Here is a 20,751-nt window from a genome sequence, read left to right as displayed (position 1 = left end):
AAAAAAATAACACTGGACAGCCATGGAAAAGATACTTTCTGTCTTTAAGAATGTTATTAAGCTTGAGATCTTAGCTATCCTGAAACATGAAAAGAACAGAGTATCTCTGAACAATATTTTTAAAAATATTTTATTTATTATTTTTATTTTGTGTATGAGTGTATTGCCTGCATGTATGTGAGTGCATGCATGCCATGCAATGCCACAGAGGTCAGAAGAGGGCTTTGGATTCCCCTGGAACTGGAGTTAAGGATGGTTCATAGCTGCCATGTGGGTGCTGGGAATCAAACCTGGATCCTCCGCAAAAGCAGTTAGTGCTCTTAACCACTGAGCCATCTCTCCAGCCCTTCTGAACAATATTTTGTTGTGTTTTGTTTTAGACAAGGTCTCCCTGTAGACCCAGCAGGCCTGGACTTACCATGTAGACCAGGCTGGCCTCAATCTCACAAAGATCCTCCTGCCTCTGACTCCCAAGTGCTAGTAATAAAGGCATACACCAGCACCATGCCCAGTTCTCTAGACAATCTTATCACTCCATTGTGAGTATCCTTTTCTGAGAAACAGAACTCAGTAATACAATATATTATAGCAACTTTTGTCAAAGTCCTAGAGTGTTTTTGTATGGAATGAGAAGATTCCAGTTCACCCTTTTCCATGAACTATAATCCCAGCCCAAAAATTAATGTTGGGAATACAATACTTCTGTCTCAAGGGGTCAGGGATGGCCATGCCCATCCCTTAGAAACCTCTCATAAGGAGCTGGGATGGCTCCAGGAAGGTGCTACCAATCGCCAAACTCTTTCTTCAGACCATCTTGATTGTTTCTTTGCCTGAGATTGTCTCAAATTGGACTAAATCCACATCCCTAACCTTCAGTGAAGAGCTTCTAGGCTGGACTCACTAAGGTTACTGATATTTAAATCTTCTGAAAGATCAAGAAAATTGCTACATGACTTGGTGAACTTTCACAAAGTTGGTAGAAGGCTAACAAAAATCACAAAAAAGAGACACTTTCTCTTCACACTACCACCCAACCCCAAGCTATACTGCAGGAAGCACTGAAATGTAGAGAAGCAGAAAGAATTTTGCTTTCCCAAAGCACTACTGTTCTCTGTATTCTGTACTCTCCACCAACCTTGTGAAAGAATATTTGAAAGAGCCATTCACATTCATAGGAGGGAAGTTAGCATAGTAAAGCTTCATTCTTGCTATAAAATAAAGGAGTTGAAAGAATGTGACAGCATAACGGACAGGTGGCTGGCTATGCTAACATCTAGTACCAGAGAAACAAAGAACAGTAAGGTTTTCAAAGGACTAACCAACACTACTCATTTTCTTCTCTTCCTTCCTTCTATTCATGATCAAGGTCTATCTTAAACCATAAAGATATAATAGTATTAAATAAGAATTTCCTCAATGGCCCCATCCTGCTAAACTGTCAACTAAAAGAAAACATGGGTAGAAAGTAGAAAAAAACAAAAGAAAATACACATTGCTATGGAAACTAAAATTAATAATAAAGCAACTAGGAAGATACCTCTTGAGTTAATGATCAGACTGTAAAAGTATATGAAACAGCTTTCCTATGAATTTCCCCGAACAACTTATATGCCCTTAAATTAAATATACCTTTTCCTCCTGATTTTCCAGTCCTAGAGAAGAGCTGAAGATTGTTGGGAAGAGTGTAGAGAGTTCTTGGAGTTTTCTATCAATTTCAGCAAGTTGCTCAACCTGGGTCACCGCAAGTGTGTATCCTTCCCCTGGGCCCAGCCAAGCAGACTGATCACCCTAAAAGGAAACAAAGATGGCCAGGTCATTCTCACCCTAGTTTGTTCCAAAACATGCCTCTTAGCCTTCTACATCTGAGCCCAGAACTTTCTGAAACAAAACAAAACACCATGGAATTAACCCTGGGAAAGTAAAAGAACAAAGTTTACGGTTTTATTGTCTGCTAAGACTGTGCAAAGAACTTTCTTGCACTCTGTGTGGGGTTTCTCCCAGTTAAAAAAAAATTCTTAGACATATAAGCTGGTTCTCTTAACATTCTAATTTTTCTACTTTAGAAAACAAATTGATTTGTTGAGAAGGAAGAAATCAAGTCTAACCAATCATATACATGGTATTATCAAACTTTATCTTGTTGACCCAAAACAAATTTAATCTAAACTCATCTCCATGCCTGAATAAAGTTGGCCAAAGCAGCCTTCACATACAATGTGTTACTCCCAGCTCCATGCATAAACCAACCATAACCTAGCAAGGCAGTAAACCATTGTAGCCAAGGAACTAAGTTTCAGCCAATCACAGCAGTGGAACAGAACATCTAGCCAATGAGAGACTGAAACTAGCAAAACTTGACCTAAGCAGATGTACTGATCGCAGCCAATCCGGTTGTTTCTGCATACACCTGCTCCTCTCTGGTTATGGAAGCTCATTCCATACCATACTTCCTAACTATCTCTGAAATCTATTTTATGTTCTCCATTCCAAAACATCCTTTTACTCATCTACACTACTAGCCATTCCTTCTTTTTTAATTTTTATCTATGTGTATTTATGTGTATGAGTGTTTTGTCTGCATGTGTGTATGTGTACCACATATGTGAAGTGTCCATGCAGATCAGAAGAGGATATGAGATCCCCTGGAACTGGAGTTACAAACAGTTGTTATTGGCATGTGGATGCTAGGAACTGAACCTGGGTCCTTTACAAGAGCAGTCAGTGCTCTTAACCACTGAGCCACTTTGCTAGTCTGGCCATTGCTTCTTAATTGGTCTTTTGGCCTCCAGGTGTCCTCACCAGCTCCAGCTTCAGGCACAGAACCCATCATATTGTTTCTTTAAAACCCATTTTCCTCTGGGAAGCCTTCTCTGACCACTGTATGCTGCCCAGTTTCGGAAACTTTTTCTTGCTCAAATAAATTTCATTAAGTTTAAGTAATCTCTAGTTCTTCCCTTAGCAGTGCTGCAGAAGTAGCGTAGAATCCAGAAAAGTGCTTGCCCTGGATTCATAAATCTAAATGCCCATCTCATTCTCATTCTGCAAGTTTCACATTGTTTTTTAAAATCCATTCAAAGCATCCATTCAAAACTGTCATGCTGCATACCAACTGTGCATAGGTGAAGCAGAGTGATTAAACTTGAACGGGCTCAAGGATCTGCACTCAAGCACTTCTCAGTCTGTGGAAGCAAAATTGTAAGGTGTGAAGTGAAGCTCAGCTGCAGCACTTACATCCCAGCAACTGATCTGATGTTTACTGCCATGTTATAAGAAAAAAAAAAAAAAAGCCTAAAATCTAAAACTAGAGAAAAAATAGTATTACCAAATTAGTCATGAATAAGAAACTCTCGTTAATTTTTCCTAAATGAAATTGGCATAACTATTATATGACTTAAGTGAGAAATAATTGCCAAAAAGTTAAACTACAGAATCAATGACTAAATAGGAATTAATTTTAAATTCTTACCTAAGTGACATTATTTTAATGATGCTAGAGTTAAAGGAGCCTAGTAAATTAAACTCAACAGAAACATTAATGTTTATGCCCTGTGCAATTACAGAAATACAGTTTATATACTGAAAAGAAGGTATTGTGTAGTCCTACCTGTCTAGCACCTTCTAGACACCCTTAATACATATAAAATTCACATTTTCTACCTTGCAAGGAGTCTTGTCTTCCCAAGATGAAAACCAGACATTATTCCTAGTTTCCTTTCCAGTCAGAGCTCAAGCAGGTAACTCAGTGGCCACCAGCCAGACTTATCCATTCAGTAGTATAAGATGTGAGCGATCTGGGTTCTAATGCGAACCCCACTTTGCTACAAAGAATGGCAGTGGAGGCAACTACCTTAGAGGAAGCTGCTATTGGTTGCAAGTATGAGTTTCAAATAGAAGGACTTCTTAAAAATTCCAAGTATGTGTCCAAAGACATTCAAAAGAACATGACATCCATAAAATTAAGCACACCACTAAATAGAGTAATCAGTGAGTGAGCGTTCTCAGAATTGAAACAAAACGATCATCTTAATCATCCTCTTTTACATTAGGTAGGTGTTTGTCAGTGATGAGGTTGTGGGGCACTCCACAAAGGAAAGGACATGCGGAAACAGAGGCTTAAAAGAGCATCTCCACACATATAGGACATTCCCATTCCCATATGGAACATGAGCAACAGCAAGAGTGGGTATGGTTTGAGAATACAGTAAACAGACCCTTCCTGGACGTTTTCCTAAGCTCTCCCCGCCACTACCTTCCACTTCTCAGTCTCCAATGTGGCACCATCTATTTGGCTTTGGACAACTTCTGTATGTTCCTGAATTTATATCCATTCACCACACCAGTTAGTAAGAGGACTTAAAGAAAGAACTCTCAGAAAATAGTTGTGAAAACAATAATAATCTTTTTATCTCATAATAAGGCCAAATGGCAAAGCAACAGAATAGACACTGTAGAAAGTCACCTTGGAAAACCACAAAATGATCCCATGAGCAAAATGACAACAAAATGATGAACATTATAAGAAAAATACTATATGACCTGGAGGAAAAAGTCAGAAGGTGTTCTAAGCCCATTTTTAATTTCTTTGGTCCCTGCTGACACCTGCTATAAAACTAGAAAGTAGACTATCTCAGGGCTGGAGAGATGACTCAGTGGTTAAAAGGACTTACTGCTCTTCCAAAGGACCCAAGTTCAGTTCTCAGCATCCAAGTCAAGTGGCTCTCATCTGTAACTTCAACTCCAGGAGCCTCTTCTAACCTCCACATGTACCCCTCCACATACATGTGTGTAAATAAATAAATAAACAAATAAATAAATAAATATATAAATAAATAAATACATAAATAATAAATAAATCTTTAAAAAATAAGTGAAATAAAACACCTGACTTCCTCTTCCCCTCCTTAAGTCAATGTATATATGGCTGCATGGCCCAGCTTGGACAAGGAGATGCAGACAGAAGTCCTGGGTTACCAGACCTTCCCAAACAAAAAGGCAAAGCCTCCAATAAGTATCTCTTTGCTCTTTACCCTTCCTAGAAATGGCACATTGCTTACAGATACACCATTGATCTTCAAAGATTAACAACAAAGTAACCATAAGAATGTGGAACGGGAATATAGAAAAAATAAGTCACACCTTGTGTTAGTTTTCATCAGTGTGATAAAATATCCAAACAAACCAACTTAAACAAGAAAAAGACTACTTTGTCTCATGGGTTCAGAGGTTTCAGCCTAGGGTTGGCTAGTTCCACTGCCTTTAGCCCTGTGGTAAGGCAGAAACACCGTAGCTGAACAGCAAGGAAGGAAAGTTGCTCACTTCATGGCAGCCTGGAAACAGACACCAAGGTCTAGGAACAGAATATGCCCTTCAAAGGCAAAATCTTCATGACCTATTTTCTCAGAGCAGGCTCCAACTTAAAATAGCCCATTCAGCTATGAATTCATCAGTGGGAGATTCCACTGATGGGGTTAGCTCCCTCATGACCCAATCACCTCTAAAAATTCCACCAGCTGGAAACCAAGCCCTAAACACAAGACTTTCCAGGGCTGTTTTTAGATTCAGACCATAATATTCTTGGGTTTGTTACCATAGCAAAATAAGCTCCTTCTTTATTTAAATTGCTGTTGTGAAATTTTCTGTTGCTTACAGCCAGTACTTTCAACTGACAGCCCATTTTATGGTGTCCTAAAGGACACAAAGGAGATGATGGAAGGGAAGAAACACCAGAAGACAACTTCCTGAATGGAAGAAAGGTAGTAATCTTCAGATAGAAGGACCTACAGGGCATCAAGCAAGAACAAAATTTATCTTATAAAATAATCTGATAAAATTTGTGAATTCCTCAACACAGAAAATCCTACATGCTTCTAGAGAAGGTTTTTCAGTGGCCACTCACACTGTCATTCAAGACAAGTAAAATAAAGAAATTTGTAAATGTTCAAGCACTAAGAAGTTATCAACATTAGTATCAATTCTTAGGAAAACTTTTCCAAAAAAAAAAAATCCAGAAAAACAATACAAGAAAAGCTATTTATGCAAATAAGTGATTTGTTGAGTCCAGATGCACAAAAAATTGGTTTGTTGTAAAATGCCCCTAAAAGACAGGCTGGGGAGATGGCCCAGTTAGTAAAGTACTTACCAGGCAAGCATGAGGACTTGATTTAGATCCCCAGCACTCATAAAAGCCAGGACTGGTGGTACTTGCCTGTAAGCCAAAAATAGGAGGATCCTTGGATTGCCTTGGCCAGCTAGTTTCAAAAAATTGGTCAGCTCCAGGTTCACTGAGCATCCCTAACTCAAAAAACAAGATGGAGTGCAATAGAGGAAGACGTGCAATGTTGCCCTCTGGCCTTCACATGGACATGCACATGGACATGCACAGACATACACATATAGAACATGTTCACACATACATATACACAAACAAAATTTTACAAAACAAATTCCAAAAATATAAGAAACAGACTGTCTTCAAAGGTAAAACACTTCATAGTGTTTTTGGCTACCGAGGGGATGTCCTGTTTCCATGGCAGGCCAGACTGTATGACAGGGATGTGGCTTCTGCAGCTCCAGAAAAAGCAGAGAACCCTGCTGGCCATGGCTCTAAGGAGGTCAAAGGCAAAACTCACACTTACTATCAGGTGCTGATTGATGCCTGTGACTGTCCACATATATCTCAGAGATCTCAGACAGAAGCTGTGACCTTCTTGGCTAACCATGATGACAGCTGGATCCTCTATGCCATCCCAGGCCTTGACTATGTCAACCATGAAGACATCCTCCTCTGTACCTCCATGGATCAGGTTCCCATCCAATATGAACTCTTTGAAAGATTTCTTCTGTGTGACCAGACAAAAGCACCTCCTTTTGTTGCTCGGGAAACACTACAGGCCTGGCAAGAGAAGAACCACCCCTGGCTAGAGCTTTCGGATTTCCACAGAGAAACAACTGAGAACATCCGTGTCACAGTCATCCCTTTCTATATGGGCATGAGGGAAGCCCACAATTCCCATGTCTACTGGTGGCGCTACTGTATACGCTTGGAGAACTTAAGACGGTGATGTGGTATAGCTCCAGGAGCGGCACTGGCAGATATTCAGTCTCTCAGGCACCTTGGAGACAGTTCGAGGACCGGGGTGGTGGGCAGGGAACCAGTGTTATCCAAAGAGCAGCCTGCATTCCAGTATAGCAGCCATGTCTCCCTGCAAGCTTCCAGTGGGCACACTGGGGCACATTTCGTTTTGAGAGACCGGATGTCCCCCACTTTGATGTCCAGATCCCACCCTTCTCTCCGGAAGGCAATAAAGGTGAGAAGACACCACCCTCAGGCCTTCACTGTAGGCCAGCTGAAAGGTAACATTCTGAAACTGAAATTTCAGATGATTTCAATACATCTTGGAGGAGAGGAAATGGGGGAAAAGAAAATGAAATCTACCAAAATCCAGTCTTGTTAAGATGTGAGATTTGGGGGCTGGAGAGATAGCTCAGCAGTTAAGAACACTGTTCTTGCAGAAGACCCCAGTTTGATTCCCAGCACCCACATGGCAGCTAAGAACTGTCTATAACTCCAGTTCCAGGGGATCTGACAGCCTCTTCTGTCCTCCTTGGGCATTGCACAACACAGGTGCACTTACCTACATGCAGGCATAACACTCATACACATAAAATAAAAATAATAAATAACATTTTTTAAAAAGATGTAAGATTTTAGAAATTAATTCTTGAAGTTGAAAAGAAAATGTACATTTATCTTAATGCATGTTAAAAGCTTGAGAGATAACTACAATGTCAGATGAGAAGTAAGACTGAATTCCAAAACCATATGAGGGAAAGAGGGTAAGTGAAGAAAATGAATCAAATATGATCACTAAAATATATAATTTGAGGCCCAGTGTGGTGGCACACACCTTTAATCCCAGCACTCAGGAGGCAGAGGCAGGCTGATCGGGAGGCCACCCAGACAACCAAGATGAACATGAAGACGAAGATGAAGAGAAGAGAAGAGAAGAGAAGAAGAAGGAGAAGGAGAAGGAGAAGGAGAAGGAGAAGGAGAAGAAGGAGAAGGAGAAGGAGAAGGAGAAGGAGAAGAAGAAGAAGAAGAAGTGTGTTAAATGTGCTCATTAAAGTATAACTAAAAAGAAACTAACAACAGAAATAAAGACATACAAAAATCCTGCTATACGGTACACAATATCTGTACAAGATCTACCTAAAACTGATATTATACAGCTTAAAATATGAATGGGACAAAACATAAATGCTAACAACAATGTTAATAACAACAAGCATCCCTAGAACATTTAAGGAAGGTCCAACATGCCACAGTCTGACACCTAAGCAATGAAAGCAGCTTGCCCAGCTTTATAGCTAATAACTAACAAGACCAAGAATAAAGCCCAGGCCTCTAATTCTGTGATCTGAGCTTTTGTTAGTAAAGACAGTCACTGTGAGCAGCAAGGCTGAAGCACCTCAGAGACTCCTCATGTTTAGCAGCCTGCCTAGCCCACCCCTTTCCTCCATCCCTGTACCCCACTCCCACTGGGCCCTCACTATCTCAGAAAAGGTTTAGAGGTTGTAATCTGTGATATTCTGAGATTTTTCTCTTTGTTTGGAGTTGCAGGTGGGAATATTTTGCTTGCCACACAGAATTTTTTCATGTAATGAATTATCGGATTTTAAAACATGTAACATTTCCATAAAAGGAAATCTGGGTTCTACCTCCCTGGAAAATTTGGAGGATCCAAGCAGCCAGGGCAATCATGGAACTGAAGCTGAGTGTTGGCTCCATTTGATGGGTACATCCTCCCCCAGGGCCACAGCCATCACTGCATGGACTGCTTTTGAACCTCAAACTGTAATACTCCAAGCACCTCCATCTTGTTGAAGTTTCACTGGTCAATCATCTAGTCTTAGGTCCACCCCTAGGAAGGTAGGTCATGCTAAAGAGATGGGTGGAATACCTAGTGAGTTAATGAGATAGTGAGTTTTTCCTGCCTGGAATCCCACCTAATAGTGCAGAATTTCCGGACTAGCTATAGCCACATAGTCTCTGAGTGTTGTCCCCGGTTCCCTGAGTTCTTCAGGGAAGTGTAGTTTCTCCTTTCCTTTATGGCTCTCCTTTCTTACTAAACATGCTTTCTTTAAAGCATTGGGCTGCCCCAAACATTTACTTTCTCTAAAGCTTCCTTCTCCTAGCTGCCAGTCAGTCACCTGTCTGACTTCCCAAGCAAGCTCTAAACCTCTATGGTTTCATGGCTTGTTTGCTTTCTTTCTGCCATTCACCTCCTCAAGGCAGCTGCCAAGATTACCAGCTTGCCTGCTCTGAGGATTTCTGTTTCTTTAAAATTCTAATGAAATTGTAAAAGCTTAATTTGACCAATTTGGAACTTTTTTGAGTCTGGGTAGTCTTTCCCGGTGGTCCTGAAATCTGTAACAAAACAAAACTATGCTCTCCACTTTTATGCCATTGGCTCCCATTTGGCTCCAGGCAAGATTGCAAGAAAGATGACAAGCATCCCCTCACCTCAGAGCTGGGGGAGGGGGTGGACATACAAACAGGTGAAAAATAAAGGGGATATGGGCAGGGTCCAGCAGTACCCCCTCTATCTTATCCTTATTTAGCATAGGACAATAAAAGCCAGGCAACAGCACCAAGTCCTTCAAGAAACACAGGAATGTTACTTCTTTGTAGAAGCAAGGAACACGCCTACCCAATTAACATGTAAACGTGAACACTGACCCACTGCAGTCCTATGGAACATTCCCAGATTCTAAAACACCTGCATTTGTACCTGTAGTAGAGTCTCTCCCCAGGCTTTCCAGGGAATTGGGTGGTGAAGATAACTGGGCAGGCACAGAACAGTGTTCTGCAGGATTACTGAAGACTACACTGAAATACCATGAACAGGATGATGATAGGAAGAGGACACTAAGAAACACGTTATTATGGTATCAGTAACTCAGCCTAACACACCACAGGCAGAGGTTATCATTGTAATAACCAATAAATGGTCTCTCTTATAATGGCTTAAAATAATCTCTCAGAGTTAATAATGAATTTGAATACATCAATAATTTGAAAACATTAAAAAATAAATGCATGAAATAGAATTTTTAATGTAGAGAATATCTTATAAATGGAAAAGCTGTAAATTTGTGCTAAGAGGTTAACAACCTATGATCAGATGACAAAATGAAGCAATGAAAAGTCATTGACTCTGGGAGTTTACGTACCTCAGAACTGCACAGCACTGAGTCTACATCATCTAAGCCTTTCAGAAGCTCTTCCAGCCTCTTCTTCTCTCTGTCAATCATAATCACCGGACTTCTTGAATTCTTGGCCAACTACAGGACAAATGAGTGAAAAAAGTAAACAGTCAAAGCAATTCTGAGGTCAGTAAAATAAAAATGAGAACTAAGGAGTCTATAAAATACTAGGCATTTTAATTTACTAGGGAATTTTATTTTATGACAAGTCTTTTATATATGACCAGTCTCCAAACAAAGATATTTCTACCATAAGCAGGCCCTCTTTCACCTTTTACATTTTTTTTTTTTTTTTTTTTTTTTGTGTGTGTGTGTGTGTGTGTGTGTGTGTGTGTTTTCCTGGCACATGTATGGAGGTCATAGGACAATTTGTGGGAGTCATTCTCTCCTTCTACCATATGAGTGGGTTATCAGGCTTGGTAGCAAGCACCCTTTACCCATGGAGTCACATCACTGGCCCAAAGCAGGCACTCCTCCTAACCACTTTAAAACACAATTTTATATTAAAAAAATAACAAAACATAAACAGTTTTTGAACTTCTCTTTCCAGATATATAGATACAGATGCTGTAGATACACAGATGCAGGTACAGATGTGGAAAAACATCTGCCAAGACATTCAGAAGGACTCTTCTTGCTACTTTCAGGGAGCATATATCCATTTAATGAGAGTGCTTTTAAATTTCTAGAATATTGGGGCTGGGGATGTAACTCAGTTGGTAGTGCTTGCCAAGCATTCATGAAGCCTTCAGTTCACTTTCCAGCACCTCGTGAAACTGGGCATGGTAGTGCACACCTATAATCCCAACACTTGGAAGATAGAGATAAGAGGATCAGAAGTGCAAGATGAAAGTTCAAGGTCAACCTCAGCTGCACAGCAAGTTTGAGGCCAGCCTGAGCTACTGAGATCTTGCCTCAAAAGTAAGTAAATAAGTAAGTCTGTAGAACATCATGTAAATCATTTAAATAAAGATTAAATTACTATTATTACAAGGTGGGAAGGAGTATCCACTTTGAAGCTGTTGTCTGTATCAGCAAGAACTCAGAAAAAGAGAAAACTCTATTTCTCTTGGAAAACTAGACAATAAATCAAGAGGCAGAGGCAGATGAAGTTGGACAGTTTCCTGCAGAAGATCACACACACACACATGTGGAGCATGCAGAACTGAGAACGGCAGAGGCCAGTTGGCAGTGGCGGCTGACTCAGGAACCCAGTCTGCCTGGAAAAGGAAAGCAGCTGTCCTGAGCTTAGGAAACACCTCATCTCTTGCTGATGCTTTGTGTTCACCAATGTGGTTTTCTAGTGACTAGTTGCCCAAATGGTCATGTTACTGTGACTCTTCTGCCTACCTCACATGTGTTTCTTGTAAATTAATTAATTAGCAGGCTGATCTAATATAGGAACCCCTGTGCCCTTGATTGGCCTGTGTCTGCCTTACAGACAAACCATATCAGACTGCAGGACCTGTGAGACCAAGTATGAAACAGGAAGCTAATCACGGTTAGTGTCCAAGGGCCAGGGGATCAGATGGAGAAAACTACAATGCAAGTCACAGAGAAACACCACACAGTGATGGTCAAATTAAAAGTCCTTTATTGCTGGTGGTCAAGAGCAGGTTCATGCCTGAAAGCACTCTCAACCCCACTGGGGACAACATTGGGCTTATAAAGCCCAAAACCACAATTACATCATATCAGGGACAGGACATCTAATAAAAGTTTCAGCTAGACAAAACAAGTTTCTCAGTACCACAGAAACAAAAGACTTCCTGAACTGCAGGTATAACTGGATGAGAATGAAATGCTCTGCCCAGCAGGATGTGGTTAAAGGAGTTGGGAGGGGGGTGAATGAAGCACAAAATGGAGTCAGCTAGGACACAATGGTTTCAGACTTCTCCAATCTGGCCTTGCTGCTCTGCCAGGAGCATTTTCCACTCCAAGTTCTAAATGCAGTAACTACATAATTAGACTCATCACAAAAATAGATGATAGATAGATGATAGATGATAGATAAATAGATAGATAAATAGATAGATAGATAGATGATAGATGGAGAAAGATGATAGATATAGATGATAGATAGATAATAGATAGATGATAGATAGATAGATAGATGATAGATAGATGATAAATAGATAGATGATAGACACAATTTACTAATATGAAAGTTAAAATCTAGAAGAGAATGAAATCATGAAATCTGCAAGTAAATGATGGAACTAGAAACGGTTATACTAAGTGAAGTAACACGGACTCAGAAAAAAAATCAACGCATGTTCTCCCTCATATGTGAATCCTAGAACCAAATTCTGATAAGTGAGTATGTATCCAGACATAACTACAGGAACCAGGATAATGGAAAGTAACCAGGGAGGTAAAGGAAAAGAAAGAATCAGAAAGAGAAAAATAGTAGGAAACAGGCCTTAATAAGGGAGATATGGATAAAAATTGGGTTGGGGGTGTATACAAGAAACCTAGGGGATAAAGGGAAAGATGGAGCTCAAGAGAGGTAGGACATAGGAGAAGGGTATTATTGAGGGAGAAAGTGGTGGAAAAAATGGGGCACCTTAATTGGGGAAACCATGATGGTGGGTTTAGATAATACAAGAGATAATGCCTAGCTAGTTTTAAAAACCAGAGGAAACCATATTACTCCAACAACCTACTGACAAATTATACATATCAGATCCCTTATAAATATATGTCTAGGTAAGGTTTATCTGAGAACAACTGGTCTTTGCCCAAGATGTATCTACATGCCACACAGTAATTGAAAGTACCAGACTGATAGAACTAATCTTCTTGGATGTTTAACAGACATACTTTATGGCCTATAATAATTTGGTCAGAGGGACATAAAGGACAGTTTTTGCTCCTTGCCCTCCTAGGTCAACTAGTTCCAGGGGACTATGAGCACCTCCCCAAATGTTCTGTAATTGTGGTGGGTCACCTGTCCTCTTGATCAAGGAGGCCAAGGAGACCCCACAAGATGGACTTGAACCAGTGTCCAGTCTACAGAGAGGAAGGTCAACACAAAGGAACATTTCCTCCATGCTTCCAAGTGAAGCCAGCCATGGTAGAGCAGGACCTTTGACTTATCTTCACATAGGTGGAATTGGTAAAAGAAAGGAGCCAGAGGTTCCTTCCAAGCCCATGTGACCCCTGAGGAACAGATCCTTAAATGACCTTAAGAGTAAAAATAAATTGGTTTATCTGGGCCAACTGTATGGCCTTAACAAAGTTTAAAGGGGCCAATATAATTTCTTAAGAGTCCATATGTATACCTAAAGGCTACATAACAAGCAACAATGCCAGATGGGTGATACCTTCTTTTGAGTTGTTGGCCAGGTTGGCCCAAGGGACTCCCAGATAGTAACCCAGCATAGAACTGGGAAAATGAATAGCAGACCCCAATCTTATCTAAAGGAATATTGACAACTAATTTGATTGCTGCTAGATGAGGAACAGCTGACCCTCCTAAAACAAAGACCTCTAGATAGGCTGACTAGATTCACTGGATGGACAAGTAGTGGGGAACGGCTGGGGGTGCCAACAACACAGTGGACAGTAGCAAGGATGACAGAGTATAAGAGCTCTAGTGGTGGGGCGAGAGGGGGGAGGCTATGGGAGGGTGCCATCTGGGAAGTGGGTATATAGATGAACAAGACGGTTTGGGATGTTCTGTGTGATATACACACAAAAAAAAACAAGAATTTTTTTAAAATGAGCTATATTTGAGGAGGAAGCATAAAAATTTATGTTCTGTTAATTAGTAGAGGTGATAAACATTACCATTGAAATCTACCCAATGACTTTATAGCCATGCACAGATGCCAAGGATCCAAGTGCAACCGACTATGACTAGTAATAATCAGATACATACAGATTAGAGACGCATGTGCCAACATCTCAGTGTTATTAGGAAAAACAATTAGTCTTTCTGTAAGAAACAGTATATTTTAAACTGAAATGGAGATCTTTTTTAAAGGTTAAATACTCATTCAATTTTATGTCTCACAGGGTTTATACTAAGTTCAATATTGTATAACTGCATTAATTCAACAGTGAATCTAAAAATTTTATAGCCCACTTTTGAAAGAGATGTATCTTTGCTCTGGAAACTGTTACTGAGTATGTTAAAGCTGCGATGAAATCCTTCTTCTAAAAATAATGTATATATATATATATATATTTAAAAAATTTTTAAATCTAGAAGAGAAATATAGTCCAAAGCTATGTCTTCCAAATTTCAGAGACTAGATTATTTCTGAGCGATGAGAGTTGCAGTTAGCAGTTCTGAAAGAGACAGAAGAGGACAGGACAAGATATGGGGGATCTGATATAACTGAACAGAAAGAAGTGAAGAGAAGTGTTAGTTCAGAAAACTTTGAGTTATATAAACTGAATCAAGTATGCTCACAGACATCTTGGTAAAAAAAAAAAAAATATGTGAAGACCCTGAGATGAGGCTGAGATGTCTCAGTTGCTAAGAGCATTAGCTGAGCAAGCATGAAGACCTGAGTTCAAATCCCCAGAACCCACATAAAAAGCTGTTTGTGGCCACTGCACACCTGTAACCCCAGTATCGTTGTGGGTAGAGATGGAAGGATTGTAGGGGCTTGCTGGTCACCAGCTTCACTCCAGGTCCAGTGAGAGACCCTGTCTCAAAGGAAGAGGAGAGTGATAGAGGAAGCCATCCAGGATCCTCTTCTGGCCTCTGCATGGGTATGTACACATAGGCTACACATATACACACACACAAGCAAATAAATAAATTTTAAAACCTCTGAACACATTATTGCCATTTCTGCCTCATTTATTATCTCATTTACTCTCTTCAGTTATGACACACATACCTCAATGTTTCGCTTAATAAAATCCTGGTTCTGTTTACTCCTAAGCTCAATCTTTTCTGTATTTGAAAAAGGCTTCTTTTCTGTTTTGATCAATGACTCGTTTTTTTCCACATCATAGATTAAATCTAATATGAAAAAAATTCAAAATTATTTCATACATACAGTTGTGGATTATACTAAATATTCACTTTAATCACACATTAAAATATATAAGAAAACACACATAAGGAATAAGTTTGAAATTCTAGATCTAGAAACCTAATATAAATGGAAATGTTTTTCTTTTATTTTATTTATGTGTATAGGTGTGAGTGTCCTTGAAGGCCAGAAGAAGACAAAAAAATTACCTGGAGTTGGAGTTATAGGCAGTTGTTAAGATGCTAAACATGAATGTTGGGAACCAAACTCGGTCCTCTGAAAGGCAGCAAGCACTTTTAACTGCTGAGCCATCTCTCCAGTCCTGGAGATTTTTCTTATTAAAATGATAAATGGGTTACTACAAATTCCAAAGCCATTCTCATTAAACCTCTTGTGTTATTATCAGATATCAACTATTACATCTTGGGGGCAATAGAAAAGAGGAACAGAGCTGCAATTCATAACATGAAAACTAAATCTATAATGCTATGAAATTTAAAAATATATATTTTTACTGTGTCTTTATATGAAACAAAACTAGAGCCATTTCCTACTATTCTAATAGTTTGCTGTCATTTCATTCTTTCTGAATAAAGAATTTTTCTCTCAAGCTTGTCTCTATTTTTGTTTGGGAGGAGGGTTTATTTTGTTTTTTGTTTTATTTTGCTTTGTTTTGTTGAGACAGAGTTTCCCTTTAGTGCAAGCTGGCCCAGAACTCCCTATGTAGACCAGGCTGGCCTTCATCTCAGAGAGATCCACTTGTCTCTGTCTCCCCAGTGCTGGGATTAAAGGTGTGGGCCACCACAACTAGCAAGCCTGTTCCTTTTAAGCAAAGTCCAGGGATGAGTGTCCCACATGTTCCACAAGCTATTTGCACAAACCCCTACAGCCCATCCTGGATGGTCAGTTTTTCCCCAATCTTTGATAAGGAGCTTCCTCCATAAACCTCTGAGATGCACACACCACAAGTCCACCAAACAGGGCAAGAGCATGGAGAAGGGGCTCACAAGCCCCCGCCCCAGCTGAGTGAGCCCCCGCCCCAGCTGAGGAGCTCTTGACCACTGATGGAGAGTTAATTTTCTTCATGGGTGTGGCCCTGGTAGGTTGATCATGCTCCAGTGGATCGCCCCACACCCATAAGTGAATGGGCAGTACAAACTGGATTCCTGGGTTAAAAAAGAAGGGACATCAGGGCTACAGAGATGGCTCAGTGTATAAGAGCACTGGCTGCTCTTGCAGAGGACCCAGGTTGGGTTTCCAGCACCCACATGGTGGCTAACAATCATCCATAACTCCAATTCTAGGGAATTGGATGCCCTCTTCTGACCTCTGTGGGCACTGCATGCACAGGTGCACTCACATGCAGGCAAAACACTCATACACACAAAATAAAAATAAATACATTAAAAAAAAAACTTTTAAAGGAAAAAAAAATAAAAATCTCACCCCCCCAAGAAAGATTTTTTTTTTTTAAAAAAGGGCATGAAGTTAGGAAGTGGATAGGGCTGGGTCTGGAAAGAGGGGAGAAGAGAAGAGTGGCTATGATCAAAATGCACTGTACGCATGTACAAAATCCTCAAAGAGTTAATAAAAATTAGAAACAGGGGTAAGAAAAATACTGGTGGACTCTTATTCCCATTGTTAATGGTCTTGTCTTCACTGTTTTTTTAATTTAATTTTTTTTAATAACCACATGATTAGAAGAAGCATTTCATTACAGCTTTAACATATTCAGTTTTGGTTCACAATTAATGCAGTTATACAATATTGAACTCAGTATAAACCCTGTAAGACATAATATTGAATGAGTTTTTACCCATTAAAGAAGATCTCCATTTCATTTTAAAATATGCTGTTTCCTACATTTTTTTTTACATTTCTGGGGTTTTTTGACATTTCCGTTTTTTAAATTTTTATTTAATAACTACATAATTAGAAGAAGCACAACAACATTGACATACTCAATAACAATTTCCAGAGCTAAGATGCATCAATTTTATGTCTTCACTCTGTTTTTTTAAGGAATACTTCATGAAAATTCTAAAAACATGCACACAAAGGTTTCCTTAAGTGACAAATGGGGCTCATCCCACAAGTAGTGCCAAGTGTTTGGGGATGTGGCTCAGGGGTAGAATGCTTGCCTAGTACATGCAAGCCCTAGGTCTGATCCCCATTACTGTACAATCTTAACTTTAAAAGGTATGATAAATCAACATATTAAAGTTCAAAAAGGAAAAATCACCAGTCAGTAAAAACTATCTTCATTTTACAAGGAAGAACTAAGTTCATCAAAAAGAACCAAGAATTGAACATGTAGTATGCTTATAGCCATTTATCAAAGATTCAATAGTCAACAATTAAAGAATAAATTTTGAAAAAAAAAATTTGATGAAATTATTTAGAAAAAATAAGTAAAAGAGTAAGATCTCTGGATTTAAAAACCTTTTCAAACAAAAAATGTTAAAACTTTTCTAGGCAAATAAGCCTATACGTTACACTTGGAGCTTTATTAATAAAACATATACTTTTAGCCGGGTATGGTGGTACATGCCTTTAATCCTAGCACTTGGGAAGCAGAGGCAGATGGATATCTGTGAGTTTGAGGTCAGCCTGGTCTTTACAGTGAGTTCCAGGTCAGTTGTGGCTACAGGGAGATCCTGTCTCAAAAAATAAAATAAATAAAAAAAGATAGATAGATGCTAGATAGTTTATAAATAAGCTACCAATATTTTGCTGCTGTTGTTTTGGTGACTTGCCACTTTTGATATAAATATATCATTTCTTCCTTAGAATTTACATTACACAGTCTTCTTAATTGAATATTCAGGTTAAACTAAGTTTCAGATATAATACATTAAAGTAACTCACATGCAGCCATTTTCACATTTATAATAGAGTTTCTTTAAAACATACTTCAAATAAATTGTAGGTAGGAAAGACTGTAATTGTATCACTAAAAACACCTTCTTTCTTCCCTGGTCTGGCTGTGATGTTACAGGAGCTGCCCTGTGCCTACAGCAATTCCAGCCCTGCTGTTAGATCAGGGATAGCCTGCTGTAGACCTGGACAGACACCAAACCTCTCCCTGGGCTAGTGTCTTCTCCAGGATTCTGGAACTGAGTCCTCCTTTCAAAGACTTACCATAATGCATCTTCTTTGAACCAAATAAAGCCGTCTACCACCAAGAGCCTTTCTTTTTCTCCCCACCCTCTTGAACCAGCTTGTTACTTGCAGTCTGCTTTTAAAAAGTTCTTTATTGTGGGAACTTGCAAACTTCCAGTAGTAGAATGTAATCATGAACTTGCAACAAGTAGCTTCAACGTGGATCAACTCAGATAGACTGTGTGTCATCTGTTTGTTTGTTTGTTTGTTGTGCTAGGATCTAACCAAGGGCCTTACATGTATGTGCTAGGCAAGTGCTCTACCACTGGGTACATCCTCAGCCCTTATGTGTCACCTTGCACCCTAGCTGCTTCTTACCTTGGCATTAAATGATACCACATCATTTTATTCATGTACAGCTAGCATTCCCTTGTGACAATATACACAAGGATACAAAATGAAACATACCTTTCTCAACTTTCAGCATCTGACTTTCATAATCTTTTGGAGGAACTTGAGTATGAAACATCGAGAAAAAGGTGTCTTCATCCTCATAATAAGAAGGCTCTACTGACATTAAAAAGAAATCGTTCAATTCCCACAAAAATAATTATCTATACAGTTGTTTAAAAGAGATAAGATCTAATAGTCTCTCTACTATTCCTCAATCTCCTCCATACACCTGAGCTGTTAAAAAAAAAAAAGTCAGTGTCACTTCCAAGTAGAAATGAAATGGAAATCACCTTCACACTCTCATGTATGTGAAGCCACTGAAACACATTACAGAAAATGGTCAAACAGCACTTCCCTAGAACTAAGTACAAACAAGACTGTATGAAAGTACACTAAAATATCACAAGTCTCCAGAACTAATGTATACAGATCCCAGTGCTTATAAAGGGAACACGCACACTCCATAACATAAATAATTCTTTTCCTCTCTAATTCAGATCCCTAAGTTAAAGATTTCAAATATATAGTCAGCCATTAAAAAAAAATGTGTTTGAGCTAGGTATGGTGGCTAACACCTTTAACTCCAGCACTAGGGAGGTAGGGGTAGGAAGATCAGGAGTTCTGGGTCATCATCCACCACGTATCAAGTTCATGGTCAGTTTTGGCTACATAAAACTCTATCTAGAAAAACAAAAAGAGCCCACAGGATGACTCCGTGGGCAAAAGCACTTGCTGAGCAAGACTGGAAACCTGAGTTCCATTCCAGATAAAAGCAGAAGTAGAGAATCAGCTCCACAGAGTTGTCCTCTGACCTCCACACTTGTAAACACACACACACACACACACACACACACACACACACACACACAATAACAACATTTTTTTTTCATTTAAAAGTGCCAGGTATGGTGGTACATGACTTCAGTTCTAACACATGGGACATGGGACACAGAAGCAGACAGTGTGATCTAAACCAGCCTTATCTACATAGCAAGTTCCAGGCCAGTTGGAACTACAGGGAGACCATGTCTCAAAAATTAAATAAATAAAAATAAAAGTGAAAAAAAAAATCAAAGAGAGACAGACTATATCTGGGAGCCCCTTGGCAGTTAGTGTTCTTCTCCTGTGATTTCTTCTAGAGATAACCTCCATGAAGAAACTAGGAACTGCATTGCACAACATTTTTTAACTGTAATTTATTTTATGTTCTCATATTAGCTAATTTAAATATATTTGTATTAATTTTTTTCTCTGTGTCAACATGGCACACTGAATCTGCCAGATTGTGCCACAGATATCTTTTTGCTTCAAAAAGCATGGTAATATTACCAAATCCACCACCAATCTCTGAAAACAAACGTGGCTCACATAATATCTCTGAAATAACTAATACATTATCTTCTTTGGTATTAAAAAACTGGGGGAAAATAGCTCAGTCAGTAAAGTATCTGCCATGCAAGCATGAGACCTGAGTTCAATCCCCAGCACCTACATAAGAAGTCAGGTGTGCTGTTGCAGACACGTTATCCCAGCAGAAGAGAGGCAGAGACAGGAAGATCAATGGGGCTCACTGGCCAATCAGCCTAGCTGAATCAGTGACCCCCCAGGTACCAGTCAGAGACCCTGTCTCAAAAAAAGAAAGACAGGAAAGAAAAGGAAAGAAGACAAAGTTAGCTGGGCATGGTCGCACACCTTTGACCCCAGCACTCAGAACGCAGAGACAGGCAGATGTCTGTGAGGTATAGGCCAGCCAGGGCTACAAAATAAGACGTCTCAAAAAAAAAAAAAAAAAAAAAAAACAAGGCTTGCCAAGATCAACCTCTGTCCTCCACATACACACGTACAGATGTGCATCCACATCTGCACACTCATGTATATGCACACATATGCACACACACATAAATTAAATTTTAAAATTCTATACAAAGAAAAATGT

The 20,751-nt window shown here is 39.4% G+C and overlaps 1 protein-coding gene and 1 pseudogene across 1 annotated transcript in view; one reads left to right on the top strand and one right to left on the bottom strand.

Annotated features, from left to right (window-relative positions):
- Fsip1 (fibrous sheath interacting protein 1) overlaps positions 1–20,751 on the bottom strand; it is a 211,742-nt gene that overhangs the window by 169,809 nt on the left and 21,182 nt on the right. Inside the window, exons 3-6 of the mRNA XM_029559762.1 lie at positions 18,831–18,932; positions 15,123–15,247; positions 10,234–10,344; positions 1,630–1,788 (exon numbers count right to left, since the gene is read on the bottom strand). Of these exons, the coding sequence (XP_029415622.1) occupies positions 1,630–1,788; positions 10,234–10,344; positions 15,123–15,247; positions 18,831–18,932 (497 nt within the window). The remainder of the gene's footprint in view (positions 1–1,629; positions 1,789–10,233; positions 10,345–15,122; positions 15,248–18,830; positions 18,933–20,751) is intronic.
- On the top strand, positions 3,828–7,357 carry LOC103727458 (annotated as a pseudogene).

The sequence above is a fragment of the Nannospalax galili genome, unplaced genomic scaffold (genome assembly GCF_000622305.1).
Source record: "Nannospalax galili isolate Female #2095 unplaced genomic scaffold, S.galili_v1.0 scaffold629, whole genome shotgun sequence".
Lineage (NCBI taxonomy): Eukaryota > Metazoa > Chordata > Mammalia > Rodentia > Spalacidae > Nannospalax > Nannospalax galili.
Note: the sequence above shows the minus strand (reverse complement) of the source record. Positions and strands in the feature narration are given on the sequence as shown.